Source organism: Mus musculus, chromosome 2, assembly GCF_000001635.26.
Source record: "Mus musculus strain C57BL/6J chromosome 2, GRCm38.p6 C57BL/6J".
Taxonomy (NCBI): Eukaryota; Metazoa; Chordata; class Mammalia; order Rodentia; family Muridae; genus Mus; species Mus musculus.
In genome coordinates, this window is record NC_000068.7 from 120,817,380 (window position 1) to 120,844,649 (window position 27,270).

Here is a 27,270-nt window from a genome sequence, read left to right on the forward strand (position 1 = left end):
TGTGTCCAAGGGATAGGCCCAGATTTGCCTTTACCATCCCCTCTATTAATCACATGGAACCTGATAAGAGGTATCAATGGAAGGTCTTACCACAGGGAATGTCCAATAGTCCTACAATGTGCCAACTTTATGTGCAAGAAGCTCTTTTGCCAGTGAGGGAACAATTCCCCTCTTTAATTTTGCTCCTTTACATGGATGACATCCTCCTGTGCCATAAAAACCTTACCATGCTACAAAAGGCATATCCTTTTCTACTTAAAACTTTAAGTCAGTGGGGTTTACAGATAGCCACAGAAAAAGTCCAAATTTCTGATACAGGACAATTCTTGGGCTCTGTGGTGTCCCCAGATAAGATTGTGCCCCAAAAGGTAGAGATAAGAAGAGATCACCTCCATACCTTAAATGATTTTCAAAAGCTGTTGGGAGATATTAATTGGCTCAGACCTTTTTTAAAGATTCCTTCCGCTGAGTTAAGGCCTTTGTTTAGTATTTTAGAAGGAGATCCTCATATCTCCTCCCCTAGGGCTCTTACTCTAGCTGCTAACCAGGCCTTACAAAAAGTGGAAAATGCCTTACAGAATGCACAATTACAACGTATTGAGGATTCGCAGCCTTTCAGTTTGTGTGTCTTTAAGACAGCACAATTGCCAACCGCAGTTTTGTGGCAGAATGGGCCATTGTTGTGGATCCATCCAAACGTATCCCCAGCTAAAATAATAGATTGGTATCCTGATGCAATTGCACAGCTTGCCCTTAAAGGCCTAAAAGCAGCAATCACCCACTTTGGGCAAAGTCCATATCTTTTAATTGTACCTTATACCGCTGCACAGGTTCAAACCTTGGCAGCCACATCTAATGATTGGGCAGTTTTAGTTACCTCCTTTTCAGGACAAATAGATAACCATTATCCAAAACATCCAATTTTACAGTTTGCCCAAAATCAATCTGTTGTGTTTCCACAAATAACAGTAAGAAACCCACTTAAAAATGGGATTGTGGTATATACTGATGGATCAAAAACTGGCATAGGTGCCTATGTGGCTAATGGTAAAGTGGTATCCAAACAATATAATGAAAATTCACCTCAAGTGGTAGAATGTTTAGTGGTTTTAGAAGTTTTAAAAACCTTTTTAGAACCCCTTAATATTGTGTCAGATTCCTGTTATGTGGTTAATGCAGTAAATCTTTTAGAAGTGGCTGGAGTGATTAATCCTTCCAGTAGAGTTGCCAATATTTTTCAGCAGATACAATTAGTTTTGTTATCTAGAAGATTTCCTGTTTATATTACTCATGTTAGAGCCCATTCAGGCCTACCTGGCCCCATGGCTCTGGGAAATGATTTGGCAGATAAGGCCACTAAAGTGGTGGCTGCTGCCCTATCATCCCCGGTAGAGGCTGCAAGAAATTTTCATAACAATTTTCATGTGACGGCTGAAACATTACGCAGTCGTTTCTCCTTGACAAGAAAAGAAGCCTGTGACATTGTTACTCAATGTCAAAGCTGCTGTGAGTTCTTGCCAGTTCCTCATGTGGGAATTAACCCACGCGGTATTCGACCTCTACAGGTCTGGCAAATGGATGTTACACATGTTTCTTCCTTTGGAAAACTTCAATATCTCCATGTGTCCATTGACACATGTTCTGGCATCATGTTTGCTTCTCCGTTAACCGGAGAAAAAGCCTCACATGTGATTCAACATTGTCTTGAGGCATGGAGTGCTTGGGGGAAACCCAAACTCCTTAAGACTGATAATGGACCAGCTTATACATCTCAAAAATTCCAGCAGTTCTGCCGTCAGATGGACGTGACCCACCTGACTGGACTTCCATACAACCCTCAAGGACAGGGTATTGTTGAGCGTGCGCATCGCACCCTCAAATCCTATCTATTAAAACAGAAGAGGGGAATCGAGGAGGCTCTACCCCGAGTACCAAGAGTGTCTGTATCTATGTCACTCTTTACACTCAATTTTTTAAATATTGATGCTCATGGCCATACTGCGGCTGAACGTCATTGTTCAGAGCCAGATAGGCCCAATGAGATGGTTAAATGGAAAAATGTCCTTGATAATAAATGGTATGGCCCGGATCCTATTTTGATAAGATCCAGGGGAGCTATTTGTGTTTTCCCACAGAATGAAGACAACCCATTTTGGATACCAGAAAGACTCACCCGAAAAATCCAGACTGACCAAGGGAATACTGATGTCCCTCGTCTTGGTGATGTCCAGGGCGTCAATAACAAAGAGAGAGCAGCGTTGGGGGATAATGTCGACATTTCCACTCCCAATGACGGTGATGTATAATGCTCAAGTATTCCCCTGCTTTTTTACCACTAACTAGGAACTGGGTTTGGCCTTGATTCAGACAGCCTTGGCTCTGTCTGGACAGGTCCAGACGACTGACACCATTAACACTTTGTCAGCCTCAGTGACTGCAGTCATAGATAAACAGGCCTCAGCTAATGTCATGATACAGGGTGGTCTCATGCTGGTTAATCAACTCATAGATCTTGTCCAGAAACAACTAGATGTATTATGGCAAATAGCTCAGCTGGGATGTGAACAAAAGTTTCCGGGATTGTCCATTACTTCCATTCAGTATGAGAAATTTACTAGGGCAGCTAATTTGTCAAAAAGTCTTTTTCAGTATATGTTACAGAATTGGACGGCTGAATTTGAACAGATCCTTCGGGAATTGAGACTTCAGGTCAACTCCACGCGCTTGGACCTGTCCCTGACCAAAGGATTACCCAATTGGATCTCCTCAGCATTTTCCTTCTTTAAAGAATGGGTGGGATTGATATTATTTGGAGATACACTTTGCTGTGGATTAGTGTTGCTTCTTTGGTTGGTCTGTAAGCTTAAGGCCCAAACTAGGAGAGACAAGGTGGTTATTGCCCAGGCACTTGCAGCTCTAGAGCATGGTGCTTCCCCTGATATATAGTTATCTATGCTTAAGCAATAGGTCGCTGGCCACTCAGCTCTTGCACACCACGAGGCTAGTCTCATTGCACGGGATAGAGTGAGTGTGCTTCAGCAGCCCGAGAGAGTTGCACGGCTAAGCACTGCAGTAGAAGGGCTCTGCGGCATATATGAGCCTATTCTAGGGAGACATGTCATCTTTCAAGAAGGTTGAGTGTCCAAGTGTCCTTCTCCCCAAGTAAAACGACACGGGAGCAGGTCAGGGTTGCTCTGGGTAAAAGCCTGTGAGCCTAAGAGCTAATCCTGTACATGGCTCCTTTACCTGCACACTGGGGATTTGACCTCTATCTCCACTCTCATTAATATGGGTGGCCTATTGCTCTTATTAATAGAAAAGGGGGAACTGTGGGAAGCCGCCCCCACATTCGCCGTCACAAGATGGCGCTGACAGCTGTGTTCTAAGTGGTAAACAAATAATCTGCGCATGTGCCAAGGGTATTTCTCCACCCCATGTACTCTGCCTTCCCCGTGGCAACAACTCGGCCATGGGCTGCAGCCAATCAGGGAGTGATACGTCCTAGGCGAAGGATAACTCTCCTAAATAGGGACGGGGTTTCGCTTTCGTTTTTGGGGCTTGGGGCTTGCACTCTTGCTCCTGAAGATGTAAGCAATAAAGTTTTGCCGCAGAAGATTCTGGTTTGTTGTGTTCTTCCTGGCCGGTCGTGAGAAAGCGTGCAAGAAACCACCTTGTCGGTGCTAGAAACTGACCCTGGGTCCTCTGCAAGAGCAACAAGTGCTGTTATCTACTGAGCTATCTCTCTAGCACCAGCTCCCTTGTAAGCTAGTTCTACTCTATAGCCCAGGCTGACCTAGGACATACCAATAGTCCAGGCTAGCCTCAAACTCATGAATGATCCTCTTGCTTCATTCAGCCTCTTCAGTACTGGAACTACAGGCATAAGATAACAGGCAACTCTGGAATACAATCACAATTTTTTCTTCTTTTCCTACCACCCTCTCTGTGTCTCTTCTCTCTTCCCTTCCCTCCCTATACCCTTTTCTCCACTCCAAGGGTGCCTAGGCCAAGGCTGGCCTCTAATGCCCTACATGGCAGAATTGATCACATTGAATTTGACCCTGCTATGACATGTAACTATACCACACAATTATGTGGTGCTGGGATCTAATCCAGAGCCTCATTGCTAAGTAAGCATTCTACCAACCACAATGCATTCCCAGCTCTCACGATTCAGTGAGCATACTAAACAGAAAAATTTTAGTGCTCATTTGGATATTAGAAAACTAAGGGAAAATAGTCTTTTATTTTACTTTCTTAAACTGTATCTCCAAGTAATCAAATAGTGAATTATAGCAAGTCTTTATAGATATACTTGTTAATAAACAAAAGAATTATAGAATACCAATGATTTGCTATCTCTAATGAAGTAGTCGACCTAGGTAATGATCATCAATACATACGTCACAAAAAGATACATAATAACACATTATATAGGCCTATTAGTGAAAGATCACAAAATATTCATTAAAAAATTTCTAGGGGTATGTCCCATTAGTAGAATTGCCTAAATTATGCAAACAAAGCCTGGTTCTAATTGCCTGTATCATAAAACAAAGGAAAAACTCTGTAGATGGTCACATTAAAAAAGTAAGTCTTTTTCTTTTAAAGATACATAATGATGAACAATTCATTACATTAAAAATTTATTACATTAAAAAATAAGTCTTTTTCTTTTAAAGATACATAATGATGTAAGAACAATTCAAAATATACTAGGAGGAGAAACAAGATTAAACATCCTAACCAGAAACTGTGTTGCCTAAGTCTAATTATGTACATGTTGAGGATGGAAACAAGATAAGGCAGGTCACTGTACTTTCAAACTCTTTAATTTGTTTTTTCCTCAAATACACTTTTATTTATAATATTAGCTACAGTAAGTCAGGAAAATTTGGAACTTTTGAAACAAGTCTATGAAACAAGTCACAGGAATAAAAGTCAAAATGCCTGCTTTAGGCAGATAAGCAACACGGGTGTTATTCCTTTAAAATGTTCCTTTTCACTGGACTACCAAAGCTTCTTACCCAACATGCTTGTTAGCCTTCCGCCCTTCCCCTGCCTCCCTTGTCCCATCTTCACTCTAGACTTACCACTTTCCATCTTTCTTTGACCAGGATTCCAACACTGAGGATATCTGGCTGCTCTCCTCCTCCACTCATTGCAAAACCCTGATGAGGTAAAACAGCTACACAGGCATCTAGCTCCCAAGGGTGGATTCCATTTAACCTAAAACCAAAGAAACAGAAGCAACAGAGCTAATTAACACAGATAATATTCTAGCCTCAAGAGCCTACTGATTCTATACATTATCATGTTGCTTCCTCAGAAGGATAGGGGACTCTCTGCAACTACATTAGAAAAACTCTGTAATTCACATGGTCTTTCCAGTACAGATGACTAGCCATCACAAAGACATAGTGCATATATTTACATAACTGAAATAGCAGAGTAAGCATGAGGGTCAAATGGCAGTTGACCCATTAGGACCATTTTCCTGAGTATACAACATTACCAGAGAAAAAGGCATGGTAGCCAATTTACAACATTTTATACGGTTTTGATCCTAGGGCCCCAAGCATGTTAGGCAGGGGCTTACCACTAAGCTATATCCTTAGCCTTTTTATTTTTTTAAGACAGGCTCAAATTGTTCAGGCTCCTACGAACTCACTCTGTAACCAAAGATGGCTTTGATATTGTGGTTCTTCTGCTCAGCCTCCCAAGTAACTGTATGTATCACAGCATCTGCTACCAGACCCAGGAACAGCTTACATGTAACAGGTTTAGCATACAATTTAACATCATTAAAGCCAATAACATTTAATATTTTGTTAAATACATTTGCTCATTTTTCATGTGTGTGTGCCATGTATGCATGTAATGGTACATGCAAATATAGAAGTCAGAGGAGAACTTATAAGAGTCAGTTCTGTCCTTTTACCATATAGGGTCTAGTAACTAAACAAGTTGTCAGGATTGGCAGCCAGAACCTTTACCTTATGAAAAATCTCACCTATATCTTACAAAATGCACTTCAAATGCATAAGAATTAACAAATGTATGAAGAAAAAGGCTGTGACAAACCACTAAAACAATAAATTTTTTAAAAAGAAAAACAGCAAAAGAACAGTAGCTCGAGGAAAACAAAGAACAAAAAATACAGCCTAATAGACATGGAAACTATAATGTATCCCACAAACAGGAGAGAAAAACATCAAAGTGACTTTTTAACATGTTGTATGTGTGGAAGCCAGAAATCCACCCTGGATGTCATCCTTGGTGTACTGCCTAGTTTTATGTCAAGCTGACACAAACTTGGAGTCATCAGAGAGGAGAGAGCCTCAACTGAGAAAATGCCTCCAATAAAATCCAGCTGTAAGCAAGCCTGTTAGGGATTTTCTTAATTTGTTGATTGGGGAGGACCCAGCCCATTGTGAATGGAGCCATCCCTGGGCTAATGGTCCTGGGTTCTATAAGAAAGCAGGCTGAGCAGCCCTGGGGAGCAATTTGGTAAGCAGTATCCTCCTCCATGGCCTCTGCATCAGCTCCTGCCTCTAGGTTCCTGTTCTGCTTGAGTTCCTGTCCTGCCTTCCTGTGATGATGAACTGTGAAGAGGAAACAGTAAGCTGAGTAAACCCTTCCCTCCCCACACTTTGGTCATGGTGTTTTATCACAGCAATAGCAACCCTAAGACACCTAGGAACATCACCTATGAGTCAGAGTCTCAGTGGTCTAGAGCTCACTGATTGGTTGGCCAGCAAGCCCCAGACCTCCTTGACTCTCCCTCACACCCAGCAGTTTTATTCAGGTTTTGGATATTAAACAGGGATGCTGTGCTTGAGAGGCAAGTACTTTACCAACTGAGCTGTCTTCTTTTTTTTTTTTTTTTTTGTTTTTCGAGACAGGGTTTCTCTGTGTAGCCCTGGCTGTCCTGGAACTCACTTTGTAGACCAGGCTGGCCTCAAACTCAGAAATCTGCCTGCCTCTGCCTCCCGAGTGCTGGGATTAAAGGCGTGCGCCACCACGCCCGGCTCCTGAGCTGTCTTCTAATCCAAATATTGTTAAGAGAAAAAAGCAAGATGAAAAAAAAGGGTATGTTATGCTGCCTTTGTGTAAAATTACACTAACTGCTTTTATTTAAAAGAGAGAAGAAAAAAAGGAAGTTAAGCCAAAAGGCAATGAAACGGTTCTTTGTAACAGTAAGGAACATTTTCAGTAAAGGGCCAGAAAGCAGATATTTTAGCCTTAACTGCCCATATAGTCTATCATAGCTACTCTAATCTATTAAGCCAGACAAAGGCCATCCTCAGCTACATATCAAGGATAGCCTAGGCTACATGAGTGTGAGTGAGTGAGTGAGAGAGAGGGGGAGGGCAGAGTGGGGGAGGGGGAGAGAGAAAGAGAGAGAGAGAAAGAGAGAGAGAGAGAGAGAGAGAGAGAGAGAGAGAGTGTTCCACTTCCTAGCACATGAACGGCAGCTAACAATTATCATAAGTTCAGCTTTGAGGGATCTGATTCCCTCTTTTGGCCTCAAATAAAGGAAAGTGAAAAGAACTTGAGGTAATGAAGACCATATAGGTTTTCCAAAATATATTAGGTCTAGGACAATAAACCAACTTGACCTTTGAGCCAGCAAGATAGCTCTGTGGTGACAGCCAAGCCTGATGACATGAGTTTGATTCCTGGGACCCACATGATGGGAAGAGAAAACAGACTCCTGCAATTTGTCCTCTGACCTCCATACAAGGGCAGTGGCACACGATTGCAGGAATGCACATTAGCCACCACCCCCCCCATATTTTTAAAACTTTAACATCAGTTTCTAGCAATCCCTCTCATTCCTAACTGTAAACAATACCAACCTATTTCCTATTTCTCTTCTTAGCCAAGAGTGAGTCTCTTTCAATAGGCACTTGATCTTACCGGTTTTACAATTCTGAGGGAGAAAAAGAGATCCAGTTTGAGGTAAAAAGTTAATTAACAAACATACTTAGCATTGAACTGTTTTCTTCAAAATGCTTAAGAAGGCAAATATGTATATTTTACTACAATAAAAAAGTAAAATTTAAGTAGGGAGTGGTGGTACACACCCTTAATCCCTGAACTTGGAAGGCGGAGGCAATGAAATCAGGTCAAGGTCATCCACACCTATAAAGAGAGTTTGAGGCCAACACACACACAAAATTACTTTGTTGTAGTTGTTGTTATTGAAACAGGGTTTTCCTCTGTGGAACCTTGACTGTCCTGGAACTCACTCTGTACACCAGTCTGCAGACTGGCCTTGAACTTGAGATCTGCCTGCCTCTGCAGTGCTGGGATCAAAGGTGTCCACTACCACCACCACCCAGCAATAAAGATACTTCTAAAATATCTCCCGATTACCTTAATCTCTTGCTACTGATCATTTCCCTCCCTTGATGTTGGGGGCTGGATCTAGTTTCTTGCCTCTAATTAAAAGAAAACAGCAAAAGATAATTCCTCACTGTCTCTCCCTGTTTGCTTGCTTCCATGAAGCATCCACCCTATTATCCCATGGAAAGGACCACTTGGCAGAAAACAAAAGCAGCTTCTAGAACATTTCACAGTTCTGGGAACAACAGGTATCAATAGCTAGCAAGGAACTGTCCCATGAGTCTAACAATTCTCAAGGCACAGAGCCTCCCATCACTAGCAGAGCAAACTTTTTTTTTTTGAGATACGGTTTCTCTGTATAGCCCTGGCTGTCCTGGAACTCACTCTGTAGACCAGGCTGGCCTTGAACTCAGAAATTGGCCAGCCTCTGCCTCCCAAGTGCTGGGGCTAAAGGTGTGCGCCACCACGCCGAGCAGGCAGAGCAAACTTAAATCCTTCCTCTGCTTTACCCTGTGATGGCTGAAGTCTACTCTGACTACTGCCTATAACCCACCCTGATGAAGTTCCCACCACCTGGGTTATACCCAAAATGCAGACGAATAGACATTGAGAGATACATGTTTTAAAATCCCAGGTTCTGAAAGGGGCACAGTGACACACACACACTAAAGCCAAGACAGGAGGATCTTGAAGGTGGCCTGGAGTACAAAGTCAGACTCCAGCAAAAGGTAACAATTTGTCAGGCTTCAAATGTATGAGGCAATAGCTTCCCAAAGTGCACAATTACAGGCTCCTTTTCAATTCTACAGCACAGATAACTGAGACTCTATGTGACATGCTATGAAAACAATTCAATTAACTATGCTGTACTCAGTTTTTATTAATACTAATACCATAAAAATATGTCAGAGCAATAATACTATTTCCTTCAAGAGAATTATTGAATAATTTCCTTCCTGGCAATATCCTTTTGTTTGTTTTATTTTTTTGAGACAGTCTCTCTCTCCCTCTCTACATAGCTGTGGCTGTCCTGGAACTCACAGGTAATAGTCTTAATGACCTAAAATAGGGAGTAAATCTCATGGTAATAAATTCTGACAGTGATACTAAATCTGGATGTGTTGACAAAACAGACCCAAAGAGAATCAAATATGGATGGAACATGCTAAATGAAGACCAACTTGTGAAAGAACAACTGGTTTAAAAAAATCATTTGAAACATTTGCTAAATAGCAAATGACTGGGGGGAAAAATAGCAAATTAGTGTCTTTGTTATGGTTTTTAGGCATCTAGGAGTGATGCTAGAGTATATGAGAGTTCTATATGATCTGCAGGGAGGAGGAGGAGACTGTGACACACTGGCCAGACCTGAGATTATAGGACATCAAAGCCCTCTTCAACAGTGAGTGACACACTTCCTTCAACAAGGCCACACCTACTAATGGTGCCATTGTCTAAGTGCCAAGTACTCAAACACACGAGTCTTTTGGAGCCTAACCTATTTAGTCCACCACAGTAAGTAAACTCTGACAACATCAGTCACAGAACAAGAAAATGAATGAATACAAAAAGTCTTATTTCAGAAATTAGCATAACCTTGCAGTGAACCTACTACCCTCTAACTCTAGAGACCTCCAGGACAGAAGTTAAGGGCAGACTCCTTAGACTGTTGGTATTACTTCTCTTTGCCTCATTTTCTTATCTATTAAAAACAGAAATAGGTTGTTTTTTCATTACTGCTGTGATCATTGTACCCTCACAGTATAATCTACAAATTTGCCTTTAAATAGGCTAGCAATGGTTTCTAAGGATTTAAAGTGCTAATAAATTATGTATGTAGTGTTTACTTCTAACAAAATCTGGCATGCTGTGCTCAATAAATAGCAGTCCCATGTAATATGTCACTTTGCAAATGTCTTAGCTTACAGGAACAGTCAGTCTCATTCACAAATACACTATCTACAAAACAGTCTTGTATTGACAGACTACTTATCAAAAGGGCCAATTTTGTTTGCATGGAACTTATTAAATAACTACTATTTATCCAGTTCCTATGAAAATGTCATTAGAAGAATATTATTGTTTTACACTTTGCTTATAACCTGAACTATAACATTTATACTTTTTATACTTTTGCTGTAAAAATTTGTAGAAAAACTAGTTGATCAAAAGAAAATAAAGCCAGATGTGTTGGCACACACCTATAATCCTAGCATTCAGGAGGTAGAGGCAGGTGGATCTTGGTAAGTTGGAAGCCACCCAGTGCTACACATTGAGACCCTATCTGAAAGAAACAAACAAGAAAAGAAAGGTGAGGGGATAGAAACAAACCAATGCCATCTACTACTACAAAGAATAAATTACTTTCCAAGTGGGTTATCACCTGAAGGGCATTTTGAATACCCCTTCATAAAATAAAGGACGGAGGCATTATTTCAGCTGACATTAAAGTTTTTTTCGGTGTGTGTTCCTTTTATTAGCATATTTTAACTGAACAAAATGATGAGTTTCATTATGATATTTTCATACATATTTAATATATTTTTCTCATATTCACCTCCCTCCAAAGTCTCCCCTCAGTGAAGTACCTTATTATAGCTCAGGCTGGCCTTGAACTCATATGATCCTTCCTCCTGAGCCTCTAAGGGTTAGGATTATAGGTGTGCACCATCATGCCCAACTCCAGAGAAACAACAGGAAAATGTGTAGGCTCTGTACACTCTTGTACACCTGAGATAGCTCTGATGTAGATGACTCAAGATGTGATTCTCTGGGACATCCTAACTCCTTTCTTAGGTGTGTACCCCAGAAAAACTCTTTGTCACTAAGATGGATGTGGAAGAATTCATAATTATGCTATCCACAACAATCTAAATGCACAGAGAAAACAGAGGCTCTAACATATTCATATGGTAAACAGTCTCCTACTGGTGCCCCAATGTAGCTGCAAAAATGACCAAGTTTATAATCTTGTCATTTATAATCAGTGCTGGATGTCACAAATCCAGATGACCACTGTGGAAGCAAGGCTATGTTCCCTCTAGAGGCTCTATGGGAAAATTCTTCTCCTTTCTCCACTTCTAGAAGGTGCCTGAACTCCTTGGCTCATAATTTCATTCAATTTTCAAAGAGAGTGTTGGAGCACCTTGATAACTCAATCTCTTATATTCTCATTCTCTCTTCTCTTTCTCACACTCTCTTAAAAAATGTGTATTTGATTTCCTTTATGAGAACCCTATAATTACACTGGACTCACTTTGACAGTCAAACCAATCTTCCTTTGTCAAAGGCTTTAAAGGTTTAAATTAATCACATCTGCAAAATCCCTTCTGCCGCCTAAGGTATCTTATTTATAGGATTCATGGATTAGAATTAGATTAGAATCTTGAAGGGTGAATTATTTTATTTGTCACAAAGACTAAGCTAAAATATAAATGAAAAAAATTCCTATTAATTGTTATTATTATTTTATTTACAGAACACTTAGAGCAAGTCTCTAATGCTTGAAGACAAGGCAAGAGAATTCGTAAGTCTTTCAATATAAAGTTCAAGAAGAAACAAGCCTAACCTATGGTAAAGAAGATGCAAATATAGGTAGGAGTTTTAAAAAGAAAAGCAAAGACATGTTTATGACAAAAAATGGACACGTGTAGAGAAAAGAAGAGACATGAGATCAGGAACAGGCTTCTGAGATGCTGACATATTTTTAAACAATTAGGTTTGCAACTATCTTTAAAAACATGTATTTATATATGTGCTATATAATTGCTATCCCATAAAAAGAACATTAATAAATAATAGTTATATAAATCAGAGGCCAAGAAAGATAGACACAGAATGATGTGTCAGGGCATCCATCTGTGCAACAGAAAGTCAGCGAACCTGAGAGTTGAATACGGACAGAAATCAAGGTTTAGAGTAGACAGTCTCAGAATCTCAGACACAATTTACAATGTCATTTATATATTTTAAAAATTGTTTCATTATTCTGTATGTATGTATTTTGCATGCATTTATTATGTCTGCATACCAGATGTGTGCAGTGCCCATGGAGGCCAGAGATGACATCAGATCCCTTGAAACTAGATTTACAAATGATTATGAGCTATAATGTGGGTACTGGGAATTGAACACAGATCCTCTAGAGAACAACCATGTTCTTAACTTCTGAGCCCTTGCTGTAACCTCCAAATAGAATAAATTCTCTAATACATTAAATTTCTTGAGGGCTAGCCCTTTTAATTCATTCAGTTTTATTCATATTTGATTTTTTAAAATCAAGGTATTTTTATTTAAAGATGATATGTTAGTATGTAGTAGTTTTGGTTTCTTTAAAGATTCAGTTATGTGAATACATTTTGTTTTTATTTTTATTGTTGTTGCTGTTATTTTATTTACAATCCAGCCGTTGCCCCTCCCACAGGCCCTCATCCCATTTCTTTCCTACCCTGTCACCCAGATGATGTTTATGCCATCACCAGGCCTCCCCTCTCCCTGGGGCCTCGAGTCTCTCAAGGATTAGGCACATCTTCCCCCACTGAGGCCAGACCAGGTAGTCCTCTGCTATAAATGTCGGGTGCCTCAGATCAGCTCTGCTTCAGATCAACTCATTTATGCTGTCTGGTTGGTAGCTCAGTCTCTGGGAGCTCCTGGGGTCTAGGTTAGTTGATTCTGCTGGTCTTCCTATGAGGTTGCCTTTCTCTTTAGCTTCTACCATCCTTTCCCTAATTCAACCATAGGGGTTCCCAACTTCAGTTCAATGGTTGTGTGTAAGTATCTGCATCTGTCTCAGTTAGCTGCTTGTGGGGCTTCTGGGAGGGCAGCCATGCTAGGCTCCTGTCTGTAAGCACACCATAGCACCAGTAATAGTGTCAGACCTTGGTGCCTCCCATGAGATGCATCCCAAGTTGGGCCAGTCACTGGACCTCCTTTCGCTAACTCTCTTCTCCATTTTTGTCTCTGCAGTTCAGTTCCTTTAAACAGGAACAATTCAGGGTCAGAAATGTTGACTATGAGTTGGTAATTCCATCCCTCCATTTGAGGCCCTGTCTATCTATTGGAGGTAGACTCTTCAAGTTATTCTCCCCAGTGTTGGGAATTTTATCTAAGGTCACTCCAATTGAATCCTTAGAGAGTCTCTCACCTCCCAGGTCTCTGGTACTTTCTAGAGGGTCCTCCCTCCCCCCGCCCCATCACCAAGGCTGCATATTTCCATTCATTCTGCTGGCCCTATGGGCTTCCCTCCTGTTGCCCCCAATACATGATCATGTTCCCCCTTTCCCTTCCCCTCCCCTCTCCCACCCAGGTCCCTCCCTCTCTGCCTTCCATGATTATTTTCTTCCCCCTTCTAAGTGGGATTGAAGCATCCCCACTTGGGCCCTTCTGCTTGTTATCCTTCTTGAGTTCTGTGGATTGTATCCTAGGTATTCTGTACTTTTTGGCTAATATCCACTTATTAGTGAGTACATACCATGCATGTCCTTTTGGGTCTAGGTGGCTTCACTCAGGATGATATTTTCTAGTTCCATCCATTTGCCTGCAAAACTCATAATGTCCTCATTCTTAATAGCTGAATAGTGTTCCATTGTGTAAATGAACCACATTTTCTGTATCCATTCTTTGTTTGAGGGACATCTAGGTTGTTAACAGCTTCTGGCTATCACAAATAAGGCCATTATGAACATAGTAGAACACGTGCCCCTGTGGCATGGTGGGTCATCTTTTGGATATATGCCCAAGAATGGTATAGCTGGGACTTCAGGTAGATATTATTTTCAATTTTCTGAGGAACTACCGGATTGATTTCCAGAGTGGTTGTACCATCAGCAATTCCATCAGCAATAGAGAAGTGTTCCTCTCTCTTCTACATCCTCACCAGCATGTGCTGAGTTTTTGATCTTAGTCATTCTAGTTGGTGTAAGGTGGAATCTCAGGGTCGTTCTGATTTGCACTTCCCTGATCACTAAGGACTTTGAACATTTCTTTAAGTGCTTCTCAGCCATTTGAGATTCCTCCATTGTGAATTCTCTGTTGAGCTCTGTACCCCATTTTTAAATTGGGTTATTTGGTTTTTGAGAAGTTAGCTTCTTGAGTTCTTTACATATTTTGGATATTAGCCCTCTATCGGATGTGGCATTAGTGAAGTTTTTACCCAATCTGTAGTTTGCTGATTTGTCATATTGACTATGTTCTTTGCCTTACAGAAGCTTTCCAGTTTCATGAGGTCCCATTTATCAATTGTTGATCTTAGAGCATGAGCCATTGGAGTTGATTAGGAAATTTCCCCTTGTGCCCATGATATCAAGGCTCTTTCCCACTTTCTCTTCTATTCAATTCAGTGTATCTGGTTTTATCTTGAGGTCCTTGATCCACTTGGACTTGAACTTTCTTTTTTCCACTAAAGTTTTTTGCTTCTATATCAAAGATCAAGTGTCCATAAATGTGTGGGTTTATTTTTGGGTCTTCAATTATTTTCCATTGATCTACCTGTCTGTCTCTATATCAATACCATGAGGTGGTTTTTTTTGTTTTTGTTTTTTATCACTATTGCTCTGTAGTACAGCTTGAGGTCAGGGATGGTGATTCTCCCAGAAGTTCTGTTACTGTTAAGAATTATTTTCACTAATCTGGGATTTTTGTTTCATATGGATATGAAATTGAGAATTGATCTTTTCATGTCTGTAAAGAATTGTGTTGGAATTTTGATGGGGATTCGGTTGAATCTTTATATTGCTTTTGGTAGGATGGCCATTTTTACTATATTAATCCTACCAATCCATGAACATGGTAGATCTTTCCATCTTCTGAAGTCTTTGATTTCTTTCTTGGGAGACTTGAAGTTCTTATCATACAGACCTTTCACTTGTTTGGTTAGCGTTACACCAAGATATTTTATATTATCTGTGACTGCTGTGAAGGGTGTTGCTTCCTTATTTTCTTTCTCAGCCTGTTTATCAATTATATAAAGGAAGGCTACTGATTTGTTTGAGTTAGTTTTATACCCAGCCACTTTGCTGAGGTTGTTCATCAGCAGTAGAAGTTCTCTGGTAGAATTTTTGGGGCCGCTTATGTATCATCCACATATAATGATACCTTGACTTCCTCTTTTCTAACTTATATCCCCTTGATCTCCTTTTGTTGTCTTATTGCTCCAGCTAGAACTTCGAGTACTATATTAAATAGATACAGAGAGAGTAGGCAGCCTTGTCTTGTCCCTGATTTTAGTGGGGTTGCTTCAAGTATCTTTCCATTTAATTTGATATTGGCTGTTGGTTTGCTGTACATTGCTTTTACTATGTTTAGGTATGGGCCTTGAATTCCTGATCTTTCCAAGACTTTTAACATGAAGGTGTTGTATTTTGTCAAATACATTTTTTAGCTTCTAATGAGATGATCATGTGATCTTTTTTCTTTCAGCTTGTCTATATGGTGAATTGTGTTGATGGATTTTCATATATGGAACCATCCCTGCATCCCTGGGATGAAGCCTACTTGATCATGGTGAAAGATGGTTTTGATGTGTTCTTGGATTCGGTTTGCTAGGATTTTATTAGGGAGTTTTGCATCAATATTCATAAGCAAAATTGGTCTGAAGTTCTCTTTCTTTGTTGGGTCTTTGTGTGGTTTAGGTATCAGAGTAAATGTGGCTTCAGAGAATGAATTAGGTATTGTTCTTTTTGTTTCTACTTTATGGAATAGTTTGAGGAGTGTTGGTATTAGCTCTTCTTTGAGGGTCTGGTAGAATTCTGCACTAAAGTGGGGTGGGTACTTTGGAACCAAATACAGAATACTATACATACCAGGCATGTGCTCTACTACTGAGCTACATTTTCCACAGCTCTCATTTTTGTATTCCCATTATAGAGAATACCAACATAGAACAGTCTTTCAGTAAACGTTTATAAGTGAAATGTCTTTCACTTCCTATATATAGTTAAAACTATGAAGTACAAGCCAGGGCAGGCTCAGTGGCATACCTCACTAATTCCTGCACTTTAGAGAGAGAGGCAAACAGATCTCTGAGTTTGAGGTTAGCCTGATCTACAGAACAAGTTCCAAGACAGCCAGAGCTACACAGAGAAACCCTGTCTTGAAAACAAAAAACCTAAGTAGTTTTATGACAACCAACACACTCTCTCAATAACCTGCAATGAATGCAGAGTGAAATGAAATATAATACACAGCACTGCCCTCAGTAACAATTAAGAAGAAAAGTTAAATTATGGGCTGGAAAGATGGCTCAGGAGTTAGGAGCACTGACTGCTCTTCTGAAGGTCCTGAGTTCAAATCCCAGCAATCATATGGTGGCTCACAACCATCTGTAACAAGATCTGACACCCTCATCTGGAATGTCTGAAGACAGCTACAGTGTACTTACACATAAGAAAGAAAGAAAGAAAGAAAGAAAGAAAGAAAGAAAGAAAGAAAGAAAGAAAGAAAGAAAGAAAGAAAGAAAGAAAGAAAGAAAGAAAGAAAGAAAGAAAGGAAGAAAGGAAGAAAGGAAGAAAGGAAGAAAGGAAGAAAGAAAGAAAGAAAGAAAGAAAGAAAGAAAGAAAGAAAGAAAGAAAGAAAGAAAGAAAGAAAGAAAGAAAGGAAGGAAGGAAGAAAGGAAGGAAGGAAAAGAAAGAGGGAGGGGGAAAGAAAAGTTAAATTATAATTTACAAAGTGCTCTTACATGCAGAACAAATACAAAAAGAAAAAAAAAAAAACAAAAAGAAACCTAAACAAAAAATTCATGATGATTCTCTGTACATACACTCTAAAACCAAGCTGTTAGGATTAAAAAGATGCATGTAGCCCCCTCTGGCAATGGCAAAGAGACAACTTGGTGGTGGTTTTCTTATATAGGTCAAGGGCAGAGCAGATGGCAGTCCTTTGTTCATCCTAGCTTGATGGCCAAAGATGGTTTATGCCTAGGACACATAAAAAATAAAAAAATAAAAATAAGCCGGGCGTGGTGGCGCACGCCTTTAATCCCAGCACTCGGGAGGCAGAGGCAGGAGGAATTCTGAGTTCGAGGCCAGCCTGTTCTACAAAGTGAGTTCCAGGACAGCCAGGGCTACACAGAGAAACCCTGTTTCAAAAAACAAACAAACAAACAAATAAATAAATAAAAATAAAATCCAGATAGTACAGTGAGGGAAGAGGAAGACACACATAGACCTGCTTGGGGGTTGAGAGGGAGGGGGCATGCCCACACTCCTGCCCTCCACCCCACAGCAAAGGTGGGCCATAGACAAACAGAGCCTCACTTACTACCACCCAGAGCATCCTGGGAGAAGGAAGACAAGAGATCTACCAACCACAGACCTGTTCTCCTAAGCACCGCATAGGCAGGCTGTAGGCACCTATTCGCAGCCACACCATACAATGCAGACAGAGGATGTCACCCAGGGGCTGGGCAACCACAGGGCCAGCCTGCACCAGGAACAACCACAATATGCAAGCACGTGGTAGACAGATGGGAGAGGGGAAAAAAGGAGAACAGCTTAGCATTATGAAGAGAGGTAGATGCAACTAGAGACCTAAGGGGTGGAGAGAAGTAGCCTGTTGTGAGTGGCTAACCCTGCCACCTCGGGCTATGCTGCGGTCCAAGTCCAAGCTGCTGCTGAGGGCCATGTCTAGGTCTGTGGTGATTCAGCGGCAGGGGTCAGTGTACAGTGTCTCATAGTACTACTAGAGAACATGGGGACATCCCTGGTAGGGGCAGCAACCAGGGACCAGATGGATGTCCAGGGGCTATACAGAACTGGCCCTGCCCCTCAGTGGCTGCCATAACTTGGAGAACTGGCTTCACCTCTCACCAGCAGCAGCCTTGGGAGAGCTGGCCCTGATCCTGGTGGAAGGCATGCAGGTGAGCCAGCCCTGAGAGCAAGAGCATAGGAGAACTGGCCCCGCCATTTATCTACTGTAAGGTGGCTTAGGTACAAGGGTGATGCCCTCCCTTTTCCCACTCACCACCAGTGGTAGTTGGGAGAGCTAGCCCTGGACAACAGTGGAGCTGGCCCTAATGGCAAATGCACGGGTAAGCCAGCCCTGAGAGTGTGGGAGTGGGAGAGCTGGCCCAGGCCCTACCAGACTACAGCACTTGGAGAGTAAATGGACCCTGTACCTTGACTGGGTAGCACAGTGGAGTTGGCTCTGGAGGTATGGGTACAGGTGAGCTGGCCCCAAGGGTATAAGAGCAGGAGAGCTGACCCTGCTTCCTATTGATGATACAGTGCTAGAGAGCTCACCCTGGCAGCTCAAATAAGAGAGCTGATGGGCTGACCAACTCAGCTACCGCCCAGGCCCAGATCCAAGGCTTTGAATTGTCCTACCCCATAATCCACACCATCTGCAAACAGTTGGGACATGTGAAAGAGCCAGTCCAGCTGATCCCTGGACTACAGAATCTCCCTGACACAGGACAACAGGATAACTGGGAGGAGACCCAGTAAGGATTCAATATTGATTGTATCACAGAAGCCAGAGATCTCAAACCAGACCAGTGACTCACTGCAATGAATATTTGCAAGTGAAGATATACGGACAGAGGGATATTTAGAGGGATATACACACTGATTCATACTACAGCTTCCACATGATGTTTTCTCAGCTTTGGCTTTTTTGTTTATTTGTGTATGTGTGGTTTATTCTGAGGGGAGGTTGTAAGGGCAAAGGTCAGCTATGAGGGGATGAGGAGATGAGTGGGACTAGGGTGCATGATATGAAACTCACAAAGAATTAATAAAAAGTTAAAAAAAACATGCTACTGAATGATGGATTGACCTGTCTTATACATAGTCAACCTAATTTAGCAGCTGACATTGAAAAAAAATGCATGTAGCAGCAGCAGTGTGATGGTGCATGCCTTAATCTCAGCACTCAGGAGGCAGAGGCAGGCAGGTCTCTGAATTGGAGGCCAGGCTAGTCTACAGAAGACAGCCAGGGCTACACAGAGAAACCCTGTCTTGAGAAAAAAAGAAAAGAAAAGAAAAGAACAAAAAGAAAGGAAGGGAGGAAGGAAGGGAGGGAGAAGAGAAGGGAGGGAGGGAAGAAGGAAGGAAGCAAGCAAGCAGGCAGGCTGAGCAAGTCACAGAGAGCAAGCCAGTAAGCAGTACATGCCTTCTGCTTCAGTTCCTGCCTAGAGTTCCTGTGTTGATGTCTTTCAATGGTGGACTGTGATGTGGAAATTAAGCAAAATAAGCCTATCCTCCCCAAGCTGCTCTTAGTCTTGATGTTCTATCACAGCCACAGACACCTGAGACAGTAGGTAAGTAAATACACAGAAGACAAACAAGCATAACATAAAAAGTGCATGGGAAAAGAATTACATCTGCCAAATAAGTAGTTCTTATTAGAAGAAAGAATACACAGGCCTGAAAGTTAAACTAAATTTAGTAAAAACTTGACTAACAGGTGGGGGATATAGGTCAGTGGTAGAGTGCTTACCTAGTCTAGGTTCCATGTCTGATACTGCAAATGGTATTAAAACTTCTTTTGCAGCTGGGTATGGTGGTTCATATCTTAATCCCAGCCAAAGCAATCCTAAAATAAAAGAACATACACTTCTTGACCTCAAACTATACTGCAGAGCCATAGTCACAAAGACACTGAGAACTATAAAGAGACATGAGGACAATGGAGCAGAGATCCCAGAGATCTACCACCACAGCTATGTACACCTAACTTTACCTTTATAAAAATAAATACTGGGGAAAAACGCTTGTTTGATAAATGATGCTGGCAAAACTGGATAACCACCTGCCAAAGAACTGAGATCTCTCTTTCTCTCTCTCTCTCTCTCTTTCTCTCTCTCTCTCTCTCTCTCTCTCTCTCTCTCTCTCTCTCTCTCTCTCTCTCTCTCTCCCAAGATCACCAACTGTTTCTCTCTATTAGCATTTTTATCTATCACTTCACACACACACCTCGAACAAAAAGTAATTAATTAATTTAAAACAAATTAAAACCTGAAATGCTGGGACTCTTCAGGGAATTCAAGATATAGGTCTAAGCAAGAATTTTCTCAACAGAAGCCCAATGGCACAACAAACAGCCACAAGAATTGACAAAAAGGATTACATGAAATCTACACCACAAATGAAACCAACAGAATGAACAAACAGCCTATGGAATAGGAGGAAATCTTTGCCAGTTCTACTTCAGACAAGGGATTGCTATCTATACTATGTAAAGAACTGCAAAAACTTAAAAACAAAAAACAAAACCAAAAAACCTAAACAAACAAACAAAAAAAACCAAACCAAACTGTTCAGCAATTAAAAGTGCTTACTGCTCTTTCAGAAAATCAGTTTGAATCCCAGCAGTCCACAGATTCAACACCTTCTTCAGCAGAAACTCACAGACAAAACACACAGGTATTCATACACAACACACACAAAAGCTTTTCTAAAAACTGACAATAGCCAGATATATTGGTACATGCCTTTAATCCCAATACTCTGAAGTAAAAAACAGGCAGATCTCCATGAGTTCAAGGCCAGCCTAGTCTACACAGGAAGTTCTAGGATAGCCTGTTTCAAACTCACAAAAAACAAAAACAAAACAAAACAAAACAAAACAAAACAAAACAAAAAATTCACCTGACAATGAATGAGATAATCTTCACAAGAATATATACAAAAACAACCACCAAACCCAGACACTATTACAGCTGCCAACAAGAGCTTGATGACAGGAGAGCCTGATATAGTTGTCTCCTGAGAGGCTCTGCCAGTGCCTGACTAATACAGAAGAGGATGCTCACAGTCATCCATTAGATGGAGCACAGGGTCCCCAATGAAGGAGCTAGTAAAAGGACCCAAGGAGCTGAAGGGGTTTGCAGCCCCCTAGGAGGAACAACTATATGAACTAACCAGTAACCCCAGAGCTCCCTGGGACTAAACCACCAATCAAAGAAAACACAAGGAGGGACTCATGTCTCTAATTGCATATGCAGCAGAGGATGCCTAGTCGGTCATCAATGGGAGGAGAGGCCCTTGATCTTGTGAAGGTTCTATGCCCCAGTATTGGGGAATGCCAGGGCCAGGAAGCAGGAATGGGTGGGTTGGGGAGCAGAAGGAGGGGAGAGAGGATAGGAGATTTTCGGAGGGAAACTAGGAAAGGGGATAGCATTTGAAATGTAAATAAAGAAAATATCTAATAAAAAAAGAATATATACAAATGGCTAATGTATATATTTTAAAGTGTTCAACATGCTTAGCCATCAGGAAAGGCAAATTTAGCTCCTCTTAAGCCACCATCACACCCCAGTCAGAAAACAAATGACAATAAATGCTGGAGAGTTTGTGAGGGAGGAGCGCCCCTTTCTTACTGCTGATAGGATGTAAATGTAAACTGATCCAGCTACTATGGAAATCCGTGTGGAGGTTTTGCAAAAATCTAAAAATAGAATATGACCAAGCTTCAGGGCATATACTCTATTTGCATATACAAGCATATTGCTGCTCTATTTATAACAGCAAGGAAATGGGACCAGCCTAGATACACATCAACAACAGGTGAATGAACAATAAAAACATGATATAGTATGTATGTGTACATACATCCACAATGGAATTTTATTCCTCCATAAAGAAAACTAAATTATTAAATTTGTAGGAAAATAGATGGATCTGGAAAATACTGAGGTAATCTGTCAGAAAGTCAATTACCACATGTTCTCTCTCATATATGGATGCTGGCTTTAAGTGTATGTATGTTTATGTATGACTGAGTATGTGCAGAGGCCAGGAAAGCAGAAGAGAGCCCAAGAAAAATGGGAAAAGGAGGCTTTAAGGCAGTGGCTGGGAACATGTGATTGTGATTGGAAGGTAGAAGGAAGAATCCTGGGGGTGGGAGGATAGAAATGGAAGCAGGAGAGGCAGGGTGATGGCGAGTAGGCAACTATATTTGTGGGGCAGATCAACCAAAATTAAATATATATGAAAATGCCTTTGTAACAAAAGTGTCATTTCGGAGGCTCAATTAAAACAATAAAAACAAAACTGAGCATGATGATGTATGTCTATAACTCAGCACTCAAGGATCTAAGGCAGGTGAATTACCATGAATTCAAGGTTAGTCTGAGCTATACAGAATAAGATCCTATCACAAAAAGTCCCTTCCCCCCATCAAAAGAAAACGGGCTTCACTGTTTTGAGAAGGTTAGGGGCATCCATCTGGGAATGACTCCAGAGCAGAAATTCAGTTAGGAGATTTATTATTTAGATAGGGTGAAGTGATAAAACTTATATACATTGACTGTAAGCTAAATAAGTCACTAAATATATAGCATGGTTTCGTGTCATATATAATTTATGTAAGACTGTTCTTTAACAGAAAAATATAGGGAAATTATTTTTACCTATGATTTTAATGTCAATGAATACATGTTAAAATTCATTAGGAAGAGTCTACAAAGCATTTAAAGATGAGGGAATATACTTGAACCTATATTTGGGCACAGTCATATGTATTTCTAGTGAGAGTGTAAATGGCTTGTTTATGACTCTTTTTCGTTTGAGATTTAAATACGCATACCTTACCACTTCAAATCCTGGCCACAACAAAGACACAACAAAGTAAACGGAACCAAACTTACCTTACTAATCAACTAGAAAAGCAGACAAAATATATAAAACAGGTTTCAGAAATCAGATACCAAGCAGCACAGCAGAGATCCCTGAAAAAAGGCAGAGAAGTGACCATTGCCCAGGTCATGCCCAGAGCTCCACAGTGAGGCTCAGGGGTAGGAAGCCCAGGAGTCAGTCTACTGAGGATCCACCCGCCAGGAGGCTTTGGCTGAATCCTCACCAGCGCATGTTATGCCTTATGGCTAAAACCCACTGGAAAGGGGCAGGAAAATATCCATACTCTCACACAGGGCTATGAATAAGGGTGTTGGATACTGAAACAACTTTCAAATAACTTAACTGTATCCCAAAATAAAATACAAAACTACTCAAAGAAAAAAATTGAAAAAAGAAATAACAGAATTTGAAAAAGAAATAAAAGAAAACAGAACATAACAACATAAAATCACAATGTCTGGTGCCTACTTAAAAACTGCCAGGGATGTAAACAAAGAAAAATAACAACCAAAATGAACAAGTATACATAAAAAACATTAAAGGTCTAGGAATAAAAAGCATTTATGTAGTATAATAAACATATCAGAAAGTCAGTGAAACACTCAATATGAAAGGCCAAGACAGTATGCCTCCCTCTAAATCTACTAATCCTATAGAAATGTTCTCTGATGAGAATCACCTAGACAAACCATAGAAGACAAAATTAAAAGAAAAAAATCATAGACTCAGTTAAGTAGAAAGACTGAACCACTCATGCATAGAATATGAAAAAAGAGAGAGAAAGGAACATAAGGAACTTTGGGACAACATGAAAAGCACAAATCTTCACATTACAGGCATAAAAAGAGAATAATCCTGGGTAAATGGCATAGACCAGATCATCAACAGGATCACAGAAGAAAACTTCTCCAAATTAGAGAGCATACAGAACACCACACAGGATCAGAAAATGAACTCCCCAAAGCATAGCATAATTAAAACACTAAATATACAGAACGAAGAGAAGGTATTGAAATCTGCAAGAGAAAGCTACAAGTCATACATAAAAGAAAACCTGTCCAAATGAAAGCTGATTTCTCAATAGAAATTCTAAAAGCCAAAAGATCCTGGAGCAATGTACTTGAAGTTCTATAAAACAATGGGTGCCAACCTAAACTACTGAACATAGCAAAACTATTTTTGCTATTGTTGGAGGTGAAAGAAAAACTTTCATGGTATCAACAGGTTACAAGAATTCATGTCCACCAAATCAGCCCTACAAAGAATACTAGAAGCAATACTTCAGGCTGAAGAGAGAAGTAAGCAAAGCCAAGACTGTAGAAAGAAAACAAATAAAGCTATAGTTACTGAAACATAAAACTGGGACTAAGGCCACAAAAAAAAAAACAGAAGACAAAAAAAAAACAAAAAAAAACACAACAAATCAGCAGTGATCAGCACACAGACTTCATAATTAAATATTAGTGGCCTCAACTCCCCCTGCCCTCCCCAAAAAGACATGATTTACATGAAATGTTTTAAGTGTTTTTAAGAAACAAAATCCATCTTTCTGTAGTCTACAAGAAACTTATACTACCTTGAAAGATATATACCATCTTAAAGAGAAAGGATGGAAAAACACATTAAATGGGACCAGAAAGCAAGCAGGTGTCCTCATCCTAAGACCCAATAAAATCAACTTCAAATTAAGACTAATCAGAAGAAATAAAGAAGGACACTTCATTCAAACCAAGGAAACAATAAACCAAGAAGACATCACATCCCAAACATATGTGAACCGAACTGCTTCACCCAATTCCATTAAAAGCACTACTGGACTTAAGATACAAGTTGACTCCAAACCAACAGTAAGAGATGATTGCAATGCCTCACTTTCTCCAAAAGACAGGTCATCTGGACAAAAAATAAACAGAGAAGCATCAGAATTGCATAATACCTAACACACCAAATAGACGGAACAGATATTTACAGAATATTCTACCTCAAGCCCCCAAATTATTCTATTCAGCAGGCTATGGAAGTATCTCTAAAATAGACCACATAGTGGGACGCAAACAAGCCTTCACCCAGAAAGCAGAAATGATTCCATGTATCCTATCTTACTACAATGCAATAAAGCTTAAAATCAACAGTTAACAAGCCTCTACTAATTATACAAACATGTAGTTTAAACAATGTATTATTGAATGATGAATGAGTCAAGAAATCAAATTTGTGGAATTAACTGAAAATGAAAACAAAACAACAATAACAACAAAAAAAGTCTCCCCCTCAGGAACACATTAAACAGAGTGCTAAGAAGGAACTTTCTTTTTCTAAGATTTATTTATTTTATGTATGTTAGTACACCATTGCTCTCTTCAGATACACCAAAAGAGAGCATTGGATCCCATTACAGATAGTTATGAGCCACCATGTGGTTTCTGGAAATTGAACTCAGGACCTCTAGAAGAGCAGTCAATGACTGAGCCATCTCTCCAGCTTTTATAGCTCTAAGCACATACATTAAAAAAAACCAGACAGAGAGGCTTAGACAGAAGGGCTGGAGAGGTTAAGAGCACTGGCTATTCTTCCACAGGACCTGAATTCAAGTCCCAGCACCCACATGGCAGTTCACAGCTGTTCCAGGGGATCTGACACCCTCATACACACATACAAGCAGGCTAAATAAATAAATATCAGAGTACAAATAAACAACTTAATGTCAAGATGACAAAAAAATTTAACAAAATTAGGGCCATAATTAACAAGAAAGAAACAAAGAAAACAGTATAAAGAATCAACAAATCTAAATAAGAGTTGGTTTACTATAGTTGGCTTTAATGTCAACTTGCAGGGAATTAGAAACACCTGTGTACAGGAATCTCTCCTGAAGATTAGTGAGCTTGAAGATACAGAAAAGAGAATTATCCAACAGGAAATAAATGTGGGGGGCTGGTGGGGGATAGGTGGCAAATAAAACCAGAGAGTAAAAAAAATCAAGTGCACAAGACATCAGGGTGTGTGGGATCAGGCTGAAGGGCTGACATCCACAGAACCACAATCCAGGGAGAACACTGAACCTCATTTATTCTGTTTTCACTTATTGTAAACATGCCATCTTGAAAAGTTTCTTCCCATTTTTAAAATCATTTGTTTTATTTTTATTGGGCCCAAAGAAATTACATTGTGGGTATAAGCAGAAGAAATGTCTGAAATTTTTCCAAATTTGATAAAAATTAACTATATCACATGCCAGTTATTACTAAAGTACAAAATCTGGTGCTTCCTAGTTAACCATGCTATAAAAGTTGTAGACTATTTCATGTATGTTTGTGTGTGTTCAAGTGTACATGTGTGTTCATGCATGTGGAATCCAGAGAACAACCTTGTGTGTTTTACCAGGTATAATCCAGTTTATTTTTTGCTGAATGAGCCTGGCAACCTGAGGTCAATCTCCAGGGCCCACATAAAGGTAGAATGGCAGAATTAATCGGATGCACAAAACTGTCTTCTGATCTTCATGCTCACTCTGTTGCATGAGCACACCACATACAAAATAACTAAAAATTCTTTACATTTCTAAATTGCTCTGTAAAATAGAGCTCATTAGAGGAGAGAAATAGAGATTAAGGAAGAGGGCCATAGGTCATAGAACACAGACGATATCAAAGTGGAGAGGAAACAGTGGAGGTAGAGGGAGTACATGTTCTCGAGTGACTGCAAAGATTTTTCTCTAGGTGTGCTGGTTAATTTTGTCAATTTGATTAGATTGAGAAGACCTAAGAAGTTAGTAGAGCACCACTCAGTGTGGCTGTGACAGTGTTTCAGGGGGAACGTGGGAAACATTAGCTCATAGATAAGCAAGGCCAGATGAAATTAAAGGGAAGCAGAACAAAGTCCTTGCCAGAACAGCGTTACCTCTGTTTCCTGGCCACCAGGATGTGCGCTCACCCTGGCAATCTTCTCTGCTATGATAACCATGGGGTAAAATAAGTCACTCCTCCCTTAAGATGTCTCTGTCAATTATTCTGTCATGGAAATGAAATGTCTAGCACAGGCCACTTAAGAGATCATTGCAGCCATGGTCCATGAAGATATAACTATCACTCAAACTGGTCACAGACCTTGGTTTTGTCCATATGATGCAGATTTTGTAAGCACACAAAAGGGCTGTAGAGTGGGAGAGGCTTCCATTCCAATTTAAAGCAAGGTTAGTATCCCTACAGACAGCCCATGTAAAGGTTCAAGAGCAATGTGTACAGCCACGAGAATGAAGGCAAAGATAAAATGGAGACCTCCTGGAAAGCTGGATGGGTCAGGAACTTGGAATATGTAATCCAAAAAGACATAGGCTACTACCAAG

At 40.3% G+C, this 27,270-nt stretch overlaps 1 protein-coding gene across 3 annotated transcripts in view; it reads right to left on the minus strand.

The window, feature by feature from the left end:
• Window positions 1-27,270, minus strand: part of Ttbk2 (tau tubulin kinase 2) — a 117,769-nt gene that overhangs the window by 84,564 nt on the left and 5,935 nt on the right. For 2 of the 3 annotated variants that reach the window (NM_080788.3, NM_001024856.2), the window contains exons 2-3: window positions 7,863-7,936; window positions 5,094-5,229 (exon numbers count right to left, since the gene is read on the minus strand). In NM_080788.3, the coding sequence (NP_542966.2) occupies window positions 5,094-5,229; window positions 7,863-7,936 (210 nt within the window). The remainder of the gene's footprint in view (window positions 1-5,093; window positions 5,230-7,862; window positions 7,937-27,270) is intronic. The other variant, NM_001024857.2, reaches the window with a different exon arrangement.